At 36.4% G+C, this 14,023-nt stretch overlaps 1 protein-coding gene across 9 annotated transcripts in view; it reads left to right on the forward strand.

Moving 5' to 3' along the window:
- NAV3 (neuron navigator 3) overlaps positions 1–14,023 on the forward strand; it is a 396,053-nt gene that overhangs the window by 345,633 nt on the left and 36,397 nt on the right. For 7 of the 9 annotated variants that reach the window (XM_031553711.1, XM_031553705.1, XM_010708375.3 and 4 more), the window contains 5 exons: positions 2,154–2,195; positions 4,520–4,680; positions 6,134–6,322; positions 8,604–8,656; positions 13,339–13,362. In XM_031553711.1, the coding sequence (XP_031409571.1) occupies positions 2,154–2,195; positions 4,520–4,680; positions 6,134–6,322; positions 8,604–8,656; positions 13,339–13,362 (469 nt within the window). The remainder of the gene's footprint in view (positions 1–2,153; positions 2,196–4,519; positions 4,681–6,133; positions 6,323–8,603; positions 8,657–13,338; positions 13,363–14,023) is intronic. The other 2 variants (XM_031553708.1, XM_031553719.1) reach the window with 1 other exon arrangement.

Genomic DNA, 14,023 nt, shown 5'->3' on the forward strand with positions numbered 1-14,023 from the left:
TTCCTGAAAGAGTAGTTTTGGCAACTGACATGGCAAAGAAAGACATCAGGAAGAGTGGCAAATTCTCAATCTCATTTAATAGATTAAATGAGTGTGTGGCTCCTATTTCTTTTGAGCCAGAAACAGATTTCTATAAATGCAATGCCTCTTCTGGGAAAGGAAGGACTTTTTGTTCATATCATCTTTAAAGATATTTAGAGCTCTTGGGTGAGACTGGAGGTGTCTCCAAAGGGGATCACAGGATATTGCAGTTCAATTCTGTTCACAAGAAGTTTAGTTTCTGTAGCAGTAACATACCCAGCTTTTTGGACAGACAGTGTTTTCAGATAGTAAAAACATATGGCCACTTATGGGTTTGAAAAAATAATTACATAGAACCCTAGTTAATATTTTCATGTAACTAGCTAAAATCTAGGATCGCCTTTGTGAATTTTAGTATTTTAAAAAAGGAAAATGAATGTTTTATACATTCACTTTTATGCAATTGCAATAATTCCATACTTATGTTTAGGAATATTCACCTCAATTTCATTTGGGCATGTGAATTCAAAAGTTTTTCAGCAGAACGCTATGGTACTCTTAACCTGTGTATATGGCTTGTTCAAACACACAACTTGTGGATTGATTTAAAGAAGCAATGACTGACTCCCTTGTTTTTAGATAATGTGATTTAGATTATTGTTAAACATATAGGACTTCAAGCTAAAGAAATATTAGAAAATATAATCTTTATTAAAGTATTTGAAATATTTGTGGGAGCTGTTTATCTTACGATCATGTTTATTTGTTTTGAGATTTAGAAATGCATAAAGATACATAAAGGAATATCAAGGCCTCATTCTTGTTTGTAGAGAACTAAAAAATCCAGGAATCATACATTCATAATGATGTTCTCTTTTTACTAGTTGTTATTCATTCCTGTTAGTTATTTCAGGAGCAAAATGCTGAAAATTAAGTCTTCTCTCTGTCAGAACTGTTGTCACCTGGACCACTAGGCCAGTACTGACATCCTGCTAAGTTCCTTTGATTTGCTGACTCCCCATGCAGAGCGAGGCCCTGATTAACTAGGAAAATTGCCTATAAGTGTTCCTTATGCTAAAGGTGGTTTACTGCCATTAGAATGACCATAATTGTAACTCCAACAGTATTTTACTGCCTTTACCTACCTTGATAAAGGTTGTTACATGAAAGTACCCAGCATCCCTGATGCAATAGGAACTGACCTTTAGTAACAGCGTGAGAGTCTTCTTAGATAGGAAGTATGGTCCTAAGTTAGCATTGCTCTCAAAGGTGTGATTATGATATGTAATACATACTTCTTAAAGCCATTTTGTAATTTAATCCATGTGGTGAGACTACATTGTGCTCTTAAGGGAAAAAGCATTGCCACATTTAATTGATGATAACAAGTTCAAGTTCAGCCCACACTAGCCAGGGACTGATCTTCTAAGTCTTTTTGAGGAAATGCCCAAACTGCACTCTGTTTGAAGGAAGGATAGAGAGTGCCCTTGTAGACAGCTCTGTAATGGTGATGGAGATTGAATTAGGAAAATGCCAGCCATAGATCTCTGATAATCAGCCACCCTGCCATCTTTGTGCATGAATATGGAATAGCGTTGTCTCAGTGCCACTTTTCATTGTCCACAACACGACTTAGCTATGTGAGCCCCACAGCAACAGAAAGCCGAAGGTCTGTATGTTTGGCACGTATTTCTTCAAGCTGAGCTGTCATTTGGCTTCTGGCAAGGCCATGCTGTCTCCTAGCAGGTGCCACAACCTTCATTTCTTTTGAAAAACTATTGGCGCATCATAGGAAACTGTGAAAAATAAAGATTCATACTGTGACCATATGATTCTTGCACAGATTGTGCGGTGAAGCTGTAAGAAGGATAGAAATGATAGGGAAGGACTTCTTTATGACTTGGGCAGTCTCCAAATTACTACTGACCCAGCTCAGAGCTTGTCTGTTTGAAAAATGAATGGTGACAGTACATGTTCTATTGTCCCCTCCCATGAGTCAGGGATTTATTGTGAAAGATACATTAAAAACGTTAAATGACCTTCTGTTTTGCACCCGTATCTGGACCTTTAAATCTGTAATTCTGAACAGTCATGTTTCTATATGTCCTTAGGGATTTTTTTTGTTTTAACAGCATGCACCTTGACAGAAATACACTACCCAAAAAGGGATTAAGGTATATATACATATATTTTGAGCATGACTGTTACTTCTCTGTTTTACTGTATTTTTTTCTACACTGTCTTTCCCTTTCTTTTTCCTCTTGTCGATCCTGTTCCCAACAGAGTTCTTTGTATTTAGGTTCCAATCAAAACTCATAGATTTTAACAATGGATTTTGTCTTTCCAAGTCTGCCTCGTGCATAAATATCCTTTCTGGATATATCTTGGAAATTGAATAAAATTAATAGATTCCTTATGAGATGATTCTTAAGGGATATTCAATCCTGGAGAAAGAGCGAAGTGCTTTTGCAATTCAGTAGGACTAGCTGCTGAAAACATTGAGAAAAACAAAATTTAAGAGGTGGATCTGAACTTGAACTCTAAATGCAAACACTCACGCAGTCTGAATTGAAGACCTAGTAAAGGGTAAATCCAGAAAACACTAATTCTTTTCTCCAAGATTTTAAAGTATAAAATGATCCCTGCTCCAGTTACTATTCTTGGTACGTACATAGCAATACTGAGTCCCGTTCTGCTACTAATTCTCTACTAATTAGAGCTGTCTTCAACACAGAAAACAGAAGTCATCTGCTTTCTTCTGTGCTCCATGTTTAAAAGAAGGAATCAGTACTAATTTATCGTGTCTCCTCAGGCATGGCACTTTATGGCCCTAGTCCAGCTAGTAGACTTGGCAAGCAAAGGTGTATATACATATACATGCACAGAGACACTCTACAGCCTTCCAGTTGTTGAAACTATATGGCTGAAATTTCTTAAGTTCTTTATAAATAACAGTATTTTGTTATTAAAATTGTGCTAAAGTGTTGTCAGTAATTAGCACCTTCTGCTCTTCTGCACTACCCTCTCCTTAAAAGTATTTAATCAAATTTCCCATTATCCCAAAACAATCATTTTGGATTGAGAGAGAATGGAAAAGGTGGAGCATATGAAAGAGGCATAAAGGGGACCCTGAAGGGGTACAATGGAATGATTGAGGTTTGTGGCTGACAGATTGTAATGGTGGCTGAAAGCTGAAAGTGAAATGGAGAAACAACTTATAGGCATGCAAGCCTGATCAGTTATCCTAGAAGAACTGTCAGATTGATTCAATGTGCAGACATCCCAGACCAAAACCCAGATCTTGAATTCTCGTTTTACCATCTTTCTGATCTGATAACCATTGGGTAACTCTTCTATACCATATTCAGAAGCAAAGATCATAGCTATTTTTTGAAAGAAGAAAGGAGGTAAATATTTAATCAGGACAAGATGTTCTAATGCCTTAAAGTATTGCACAAAACCCCAAGCACAACATGGGAACTTGCATGTTCATTCAATCTGCTTTCTAAGCAGAAATACTCCTGCCTCATAGGCCTGAGGCCAGAATATGAAAAGCCCTTTCAGCTCTTCTGTTTGGGGAACACTGATGGCTCATGACAGTGGTGAAGAACATGCTCATTTTTAAGCAGGCGACTGTGCTGAGTGAAGCATACTATTGCACACAATGCTGAAAGCAATCTCTTGGTTATGACCCGCTCTGCTTGCACATTTTACTTTTTAACCACTGCTGGAATTGCCTTTCTTCCAGTTCAGCTATAAAAGACTGAAGCAATGAGTTACCATTACTCCTTCTTAGCCCATGTGGCAGTTGCACATGTTTTATTGGATTGCTGTGGGAAGCAGTAGATGAACTGTTTGATTTCCAGACTTCTTTCCGAATAGTTTTTTCTGCTAATTGCAATTTTTTCCTGTCCCTTTCCCTCCCTGCAGTTTGGGGCAGGACACAGTGCCAAGTAGCATTCAGAGCAGCAGACCATGACTGTGAACATTAGTGGTTATCATTACCAATGCAAACTGCTTTTTCAGAACTGTTGATCTGTTTCATTCCTTTCATCTAACCAATTTCCCATGAGATATGGCAGGTGTCATTTTGTAAGCAGCTACTCACCTTTCTTGGCTTCTAGTTTGTCCATTGCCCATTCTAGACATGCAGCTCCCAAGCTTTTACATCAACCTATACACTTCATTTAACTTTGAAGTTCTTTCCTGTCAGCTATCTGTTTTCTGTGGTTTATCATTGTATTTCTTAAAATGAAGGGAATGCTATTTTGGGGAGGGGGATGAAACGGAAGGGATTTCAAGCCTTATGTTTTTTGTGTTGTAAGACAGTAAACATTACATTGGTAAAATTCCTGATGGTAATCATTTCACTAACTAGACTTGATGCATTCTAAGGGTTTGGTTTTCTGTAACTGGAGAAGGCTTTTTATGACACATTCATTTCTTTCTAAACCACCACCTTGTCATTGTTTTGAGCTTGTCAGCTGTGGTTTTTCAGATACACTCCATCATCTCGGCAGACAAGTCAGGAAGAAGGCAAGGAATGGCTACGCTCCCATTCCACTGGAGGCCTGCAGGACACTGGCAGTCAGTCCCCACTTGTTTCTCCTTCAGCTATGTCTACATCTGCAACTGGAAAATATCACTTTTCCAACCTGGGTAAATGCTATTTCCCTTCACTGTTTCTCCCATTTCAGAATAATGTCAGAATATCCAACTGTTCATATTTATTTTATTAAATTTTATTAAATTCAGTAATTTATTTAGACTGCTCTATCACCACATTTTGGTATTTCATTAATAAAGAGAAACAACATTTTTCATGGAGTAGATGAGGATACTTCTTATTTTGTTTACAAGAAAAAAGCAAAAATTTTCTGTGATTTGCCCAAGGATAGGAAAATCAAAGGCAGAGCTGGAAGTTAGCCTTTAACTCAGAGCTACTCGTCTTTTAGCCTATCTGAGGTATTAGGATTCTTTCTAGTGAGTTTATTGGATTTCATCCCAGATGCTAAACATTGTTTTTTTTCCTGTAAACAAGCTTGTTTTGAGGCAGGTCTTTCTAGTCATTCCAGTGGAAGTGTCTGGACCTACATACAGCTGCTTTGGATCCAATCAGTGTTCTATCCTTAATCATTATAATATTACAGGATATGAATCACACTTTATTTGATTACAGGTCAAGAGTTAGATTTAATTCTTCTAGGTTTTTCTTCAAGTTAATACAACCCAAATCTAGTTTTGTTAATAAATGTATTTATACTTTAATTATTGATATAAAACCTTTTATTTTTACAGCACTAGACACAAACCTAGGTTCACAGTGAGCTGTTGTATTTTAGATCCTTACTGTGGAATTTGCTGCAGCTGGTGAAGTATTCATACTTCTGTCACTCTGTCACAGCTTATGGCATTTGTAGGTTATAGTAACTCAAAAGCAATTTGATCACCCTTAAAAATATCGGTCTTTATTACATATGGGGAAAAGAAGTTGAACAAACCCAATTTTGAAAATGAAATTGGATGCTGCCTAAGTAAATCACTACTTTGGATTTTTTCCATATACCTGCAGTAGTTTAAGACACAGTGCTCTTTAAACGTTGATTTTCTCACTCTATCAATTTTCTGCTTACTATTATCTTTCTTTTCTTTCGTAGTTCATAGTTCTTGCACTCACATCAGAAAGTAATAGGATCTGTTTAATTTATTTTGTTGATGTCCTTCTCTGTTTACCATTATCATAGCCCCACTGAACAACTGGTTTTCACAGCAAAATTTCAGGCACATCTTGAATGATCTAAACCAAAAGTTTGATTGAATTTGAATAGACAGCTGCTTCTTTTAGGCACTAAGTCAAAGTAAGCAATTTTATTCATACACCAGCATTAGTGTTACATGTATTTTTCAGGAATACGATCATGTAACTCCAGCTCCTTGGAAATCATCTTTTTCCCCTTTCTGTATAGCTTCGGATATTGGAATAAATGCATTTTTAAATTTTCTCAGCAGTGTAAAATCCACATAACCATACTAGTCCTTAATTACAATTTTTTTTAAGAACCAGAATTCATTTAATGGAAATATACTTCATTAATAAAGCTTTGTATTCCAGTGAGTCCAACCAACCTGTCTCAGTTTAACCTTCCTGGACCCAGTATGATGCGTTCAAACAGCATTCCTGCACAAGATACTTCTTTTGATCTGTATGATGACTCCCAACTGTGCGGCAGTGCTACATCCCTAGAAGAAAGGCCACGTGCAATTAGTCATTCAGGTTCATTCAGGGACAGCATGGAAGAAGGTAAGACTGAATTATTATTTGAATCACTGAATAGGCCCCAAAATCATCAATATTTCTTCTACAACATGAAAGTTTTCTAATTGTAAATACATATAAATAAATAAATATAAATAAAGTTATTAATAACTTTGTGTTCTTTTGAGCTGGACTGACAGTACTTCCTTACCCGACGGCACAGATAGATATTTCTCTAGTCATACAGAGTAATCATTCCTTTGTATACATTCCAAATGTACTTTACTTTTGGCCCAAAAAATTTTAGGGAAAGGAAGCCATTCTTGGAAAATTATTTTATTCTTTTTGTATCCAAATTTAAAGTCTCTGAGTGTATCTTAACTGTGACTTCATGTTTTTGTAGTCCTACTTCTGCATTTCCTTTTTTTTTTTTTTCAAATTCTAATCCCAACATCTTTCTTTTCTAACTCTTCCATTTAGTCTGACCTCTATTTAATCTAATTTCTTTTAGGAGATTAGTCTTTCTGGTTTCTCTAGTGCTATGCACAACACCTAGAATTTAAAGATTATTTGTTGGTTTTGTTTTGTTGTCCTTTTTTTAACCACAGAGCATTTAGCAAGTCCTAATTAAATGTGTGATAACATTTTCTTCTGCTTAACACTTCTATTAAATCTGATCATTTGCAGAATTCCCCTAAGTACAAAGTTCTCACATATTTTCATTTTAAAAATGTAAAATTTAATGGAGCTTCATTCTAGAACATCATCTTTTCAGTCTTGCTTACTGCTAAGTGATGACAATACAAATGATCTTTATAACAAGAAAATTAAAAATTTTCCTCTGCTCCCAAAGCTCACAGTCAAGAAATAAAGAGGAGAAAAAGAAGTCCTGGGTGACATAGCGGACAAATGACACTTTTATTTTTCTATTCCTTCTTCTGCAATTTAGATGATGTGTCAGGAAGACATCTGGGTATGTAATACTAGCAGTAGGGTGCAGGACAGATTAAGCTGTGAGCTGTCAGTACAAAGAGGATGGCTGACTGCACGGAAGCATATTCAAGGACAGAGGTGGCAATGCAGCCTTTGCTGAGGAATGGGGGAATTGTCAAAGATAGTGGTGGACGAATAGTAGAGAAAACAAGACAAACAGTTGTGCATTAAAAAAGAGGTGTTAAAACTAGAATTTCAATAATCTGTCATCAATGACTTTGATGAAAGCTTTTTCACTGTTCACATCTCATATCCAGCTGAAGTGGATAACCATGATCAACCTGAGTAAATAGAAGTGAATACTGTGCAGCAGTAATTAACAGCTTTAAGCAGTTCATGGTCATTAGAGAATCACATTAAATTATATTGTTGGAAGGACAAATGTCTTTTATTTAAGATAGCAGCTCTAAGGAAGGTTTTAGGGAAGCAAGTCAGGTAATGGGTAGAGCCACTGAGTGCAAGGACAGAATAGGAGCTTAGATAAGATTTTAAAACCAGAGATTGAAAATCAGGGATAGACTGAAAGCAGAAGGACATCCATATATTTGTAAATAATTATGTAGTTACAAAATTAGATTTGAAGTCTATTCAGCTAATCCAAGCATCTTATATTGTCAGTTTGGTATGCAGACACGTGCCAGATAGAGAGCTATTTAAGCAAAATAGTATATTTAGAACAGCAGAGCATAAAAATTAAACACATTTCATGTGAAACAAAAATGAAAAGTATTAAAGAAATGAATGATATCCTGCAAAGTTCCCTGTTAGTGTGTCTATTCTCGAGAGAGTCACCAGCAGCAGAAGGGTCACAGTTCAATTTTCACTTCCCATTTTCAGAGAGGTCAGGAAAAACTTGAGGTCAGGTCTTCCAATCTTCACTCAGTGCTCTTGAGACTGACTCTGCTGATGATTACTGGAAGTATGTCACTACATCTTACAGTAGCCCCTTCACAGAAACTACAGATGCCATAATGCACTAGTCTGTGCTGTGCTGAAGAGAGAAACCATCTGAGAAAACCCTTGGAGTTCATCCTGGGGAATGAGAACTAGTTTGCCGAGCATAGTCTCTTATTAAAAATCAGTTTGCTCAGCTTTGGACAGGTACATAAATAACTCAATTTCTGGTTTCTACAAAGAGTGTGCTTATAAGATGATTTGTTGTCAAAGAAAAAGAGAATGTCAGTAGCTTTTCTATACTGGTAACTCATAATAACTGCTCTTTGTGGAAAATCGGTTCTCATTTTAAAAAAAGATGCATAGTTATTGAGCTTATTGAGTTATTGGGGGTGTTCTATGCTTGCAATATTTCATTGTATTTTCATTTTTTTTAAAGTACATGGGTCCTCATTATCACTTGTCTCCAGCACATCCTCTCTCTACTCTACGGTGAGTATTGACATTTTTGAAAGTTCTGCCTGCCTCTGCTCTTCTTCATTTTTCATAACACTTTTAATAGTTTAAGGGTTAGAAGGATAAAAATTGCACTGGAATAAAGCAGGAAGATTTATTTTAGTGATGGTGTTACTGATATGCTATTTTAAAATACATTATTTCCATCTTTTTAAGTGATTGACATAAAACTGCTCAAAATCACCTACTGTATATTTTGAAAGCTAGAAAGAAGGTAATAATCTAGCTCTCTCACTTCGGGGGAGACTTTATGCTGTTGTAATTAATAATCTTGAATGGTTCTGACATTTTTCAAGCTGTTTTTCTAATTGTACAGTTTACAAAGTTGTTTTGTCCTGTTACTGTTTGTACTTTTAAAAAAAAAAATTGCTTCATAATAAGGGAGACAGAATTTTCAGTTTAAATTTCTTTTGATCTTTGTTGAAAATGACAGTATTATTTCCAGTGTCAAGAGCATCTTTAAAGTCGTCAGTCTTAGTTAATTAGATAATTAGATTAAGTAATCATTAATCGTATACTCCTGTCTCAAGCAGAAGCTATTTTCTATTTTACTATTGTTTTAGTTTTTCTTTTTATTTCTTCTGCATGATTTGTTCTTCCAGTTCTTCTACTAACAAGAAATCATCCAGATGGGAGGAGTTAAACAAGTTTCTCCATTCCCTTGCTAATAGAAAACAGCTGCTTTGCAACCTATTTGCGAACCACAATTACATGCTGTAGTTGCACCTGTTTTGTACAATGCATTCATGAACAGTCTCCTCTTCACCACATTTTCAGGTGTTGAATAGTGTTCCACTGCCCTGGAACAACATGGGCTCCTGTGTCCTAGGCCAGCACTAGTTCTAGCCTGGGAATACCCAACCCTGTTGGCTGATGCAGCTGTACCACTTGTACGGCTGGTAGCACTTGTCTCAATACTTAACTTGTGTTAGCCTGGAAAGTGGGATGCATCTATGCACAGAATAATCTAACATCCACTGCAACAGTGCCTCTCCTACTTCTTTTTAATCGTAAAAGGCATTTAATCATACAGAGACATGCCTAAAATGTCAGTACACATCCATTAGTTCTGTCTAGGCTTAGCAGCAAAGTTGCAAGGAATTCCAGTAGTGATCAGACCTGAATTATCTGAGGAACAGAGGGTGCGTACAAACTGTCTGCATGTGAGATGTAAGTAAAGTACAAAGCAAAGCTTCTTCCTTTTGATTTGATAGTGGAAGAAATCTTTACAACTATTTCCCCATCTGTGAGATGCTATGCATTCAAGCTTTATAGTCAGATTTTAGAAGAATATTTTGAAACTGATGGGTGGTAAAAATCAAATTATAAAGTGACAATTGATGCTTTCAGCACCTGATATTTATGCTCTTCTGACGTATCTGTGTTCTGATGTTTGCACTGTAGTAGAGGTTTACTAATGCTTTCCATTTATATAACCATCACTCAAGATTGCAGAGTATTTTGAGAATATTAGTTAAACCTCGTGGTTTAACTGGTAATTTTCCTGTAAAATAAACTTTAACTTGTTTATCGAACATAATGCTATAAGCCAGTGAAATAGCTTCTGAAACTTCTGGCTGTAAATTCACATTGCAGCTAAGCCCTGCTCCTTAAATCTTGAATTATGTAGGCAGAATAATAAAAGTTACAGAAAAAATCTGAAAATGGCAAGGAAAGAATTAGTATGCTAAAATTACTAGCGTTGAGCTCCAGGGATGGTTTTGATTAGAATTTCTCCTACTTGATCCCTTCGATCCTGTGAAAAATGTAAACATTTTCAGAAATTAATCAAGAAATGAGGAAAAAGCGGAGTGGAAAGATGGAAGGTAGACAATCAGTATCAAATCATCTGGAAGTATAAGAGCCATGATTCATTTTTCAGTGATACCATGCAGTGCCCCATTGCCTCCAGAAAGGGTTAGCTTCACAGAATTATGTTCCATGTAACTCACTTTCAGTTATTACTAGATTCTAGGAGGAATACAAGAGCTGGGTGCTTTACCTTACTTTTGAAGGCCAAAATCACTCAGTGTGAACTCGAAAGCAGCTACCTTTCCATAAATGTATCAGTAAAAGTCGTTTATCAGACTTCAAGCATTGCATTAAGCCTTGATGCTTCAGATAAAGTACGCACTAAAGATCAAGATCTTTACCTATTTTTAACGGAGGATAGCTGGAAAGCTTGAACATGCTCTCAGAAGATTGCCTCTTTGAAAATTAGAATATGAGATTCAGAAGAGACGCTTCATGATTTGCTGTTATTGCAATGAATAAATCCAGTGAGACAGATCTTCTAGTATTTTCTATATGTATTGGCTTTCTTTCTGGGTTTGCATTTGAATTTTCAGAACTTACTTGAATAAACTGGGAATCTAGCTTGTTGAGATATACTTTTACAGAGAAAAACATTTTGTTTCACAGAAAAGTATACCATGTGGTGCATATAGTAGACTCTAGGGTTGAAACACTGATCCCGTTTTGACAGTGAGTACATCTAGCTCTCCAAGAGGCTGAAGAAAGATGTGTGATAGTGTAAATTATGATAGTTTGTCTCCAGTTTTAATCTCCTGCTCAGTAGGTGAGACACTGCAATTTGCACATACTTAGTTAATTGCTCTATTTCTCGCACTGCCTCTTCAGCATTAGCTACACTTAGAATCCCCAGAATTCATTAGCTGTGCTAAGCCAAGCTTAAAGGAGATGAGTAAGGATATGTCATTTGTATGCTAATATTTTAAGACTTCAAAAAAAAGGAAAAGATTACATTTCAAGGATGAGATGCATGGGTGCAATAGAGAAATACAGGGAATAATACTGCTTTCTTTCAGAGCGGAGTTTTGAAGTTGTGAGCCTATGACTGAGAACTAGATGACAGTGATGTCAGCATGAACTCCTAACTGAAAACTGCACACTTCTATATGGGCTTCAGATCTTACTTTATAAGTTATAAAACACCCAGAACCCTTTTTCTCTTTCATCTAGTCCTTCCACTCTCCACTAAAGATGACTTGTGGCACCTGCCACTGTGACTTCTGGAAGAGGGCCAAAACTTCCTTGTATGCTGTGGGAGCCATCTGCTAGCAGCATGCAGCACTTCTCTCATCAATGGGACCACAGTGACCTGAGGTCCCCACAAGGCAGTTCCAGCAAAAGATCACCAAACCTAATTTTTGTTTTCTTTTCTTGGCATGGTAGGCTTAGTCTTTCTTGATCCTCTAATGGCTTTTCATGCATGACGTGTTTGAAGTAACAATAATGAGAATAGATTTTCAAAATTTTCTGTAGGCAGATCCTGTTTTTGTGAACGTAAATCAGAAAGCCAATGTCAGGATGTGTCACATCAGTGCTGACAAATAAAACAATCGCTACTCTAAATCATTCCCATGTGGTGATGTAGATATTACAGTAGTTTCAGCTAAGTGTTGCACAGGGAAATATCATAGCCTCTCAGCCTTTTTATTGGCAATTAACACATAGACATGTACTGAAAAAGGACTATTCTAGGTCTTTTACTCACCAACACTAGGTAAGGAAAGAAAATGTTTCTATAATCAGGTAGCAAAATTCTAGTGACATGAAAGTTGTGCTTTCTAGAGCCTCAAAAATAAACAAGCAAACAATAAAAAAGATACTACCTGACATCTGGGAAATTTCTGAGGAACGCTTACCTTGGGTTTTCCTAGCCTTTTTTAGTGTTTTTTTTTTTACATCAAATTCTTCTACTCATGTTTGTTTTACTCTTCCACCTAACATCAGACTGTTTCTCTGAAGTTCAGCTACCTCAGATCATGGGGTGCATTGATTTCCAGTACACTCATTCTTATTTTGTGTTACAGAATAATTTCTTCTCTCATATTACATCTTTATTTTCCATTAGAATCCCACTGAAGCGAGATTTTTCTGTCTGCCAAATGCCTCCTAAATTAGTCCACTCCCCTGCTTACAAATTCAATGACTTTTGTCTTAGCAGGCATCCAAAGGTATGCTTTGTAATGACTTAGTTGCTTAGCTTGTTGAAAAAGGCTGCTAAATAAATAAGAAGCTTGGCATCGTAATACATAAAAATGTGGAAAACATCTAGAATTATTAAGTATTATTAACAAATGTAAGCTGAAACTTTAACATGCCTTGATATACTTTAATATTCTGTATGGAAGAAATTACCTTAAACTACAAGTAGCCCTCCCCCCCACCTTATCCTGTATATGTTTTACTGGTACGCTGCCAACTTTTCTTAGCAGGGATTAGTCTGTTAGGATTACTGCACGGTATACAGTTAAGCAACTATAGTTACAGGAGCCATAATATTCATTATGGTATAAAAGTTCATGTGTAGAGATTTAGGTACATTTGCTGACAGCATAGCAAGTTTTCTTTCCTTTGTTAGAAATGTAGCTGCAGTTTACAGTTCTGTTACCATTCCTCCTCTACCCCTGGTTTCATCTTGTCAGTATGCTGGAAAACTCTTTGGGTTTTCAGCTGGAGCCTTTCCAAGTAAGTTAAAAAGAATTCCATTTACTGTTTTTACTGCATACCTCCCTTAAAGTCAGGGATCCATGAAGCTATTCATTTCACTTTAGAATATCTGGTGTTTATTTTCTATTACCTCAATTATGTTGCTCTTGTTTCTAAACCATTTCTTCTTTGTTTTCTTCCAGGCAGAAGAAAAGGCACATTCAGAGGTAAGAACACTTCTTCATCTTTGTAATTGTGTATTTGTTTGATATTTCTTCGAAATGTATAGTTTATCTAAACTAAAATTATGATCCACTGCACTAAAAGGTGTTTTCTTAGCATTGTGCTGAAGGATTCCTGGCTGAGGTTCTGGAAAGTTAAAAAAAAAAATCAGTAAGAATCAAGCTGCTGAGCAGAAGAGTTGTAATACATCTGATCTCAGACTTTAAACCACTCAGTACTGGGTCTAAAGGACTGTACAGTTCAAGGTAACCCTGTGTACTTCAGCAGAAAAGTACTTAAAATGTTCTCTTTGAACTTCCATCGCTTACACTTTGCTTTATATTAAATTTCCAAAACTGACCATCTTGATGAATTTCGGAGAAACGCTGATTGATTTCAGATATAAATCAAACCTGACATGGACAACAGCTCCTTTCTCCTCACAGTACATTAGAACGAGTGACAGGAGTGAGTCAGCAGCTGGATACAATTACAGTCTTTCTTCATACAAAGTTCTGGTTGTATTGAAAGGGCACCAAGGAATAGCAGCAATAAGCTGCAGCACCAAGGGGTGCATGTCCACTTCCCAGAGCTGCATGTCTTCAAACTGTATTTATTCTGCTCTTGTTTTCACTATTCTTATCAGGCAAAAAGTAAAAATTAAAA

The sequence above is a fragment of the Meleagris gallopavo genome, chromosome 1, assembly GCF_000146605.3.
Source record: "Meleagris gallopavo isolate NT-WF06-2002-E0010 breed Aviagen turkey brand Nicholas breeding stock chromosome 1, Turkey_5.1, whole genome shotgun sequence".
Lineage (NCBI taxonomy): Eukaryota > Metazoa > Chordata > Aves > Galliformes > Phasianidae > Meleagris > Meleagris gallopavo.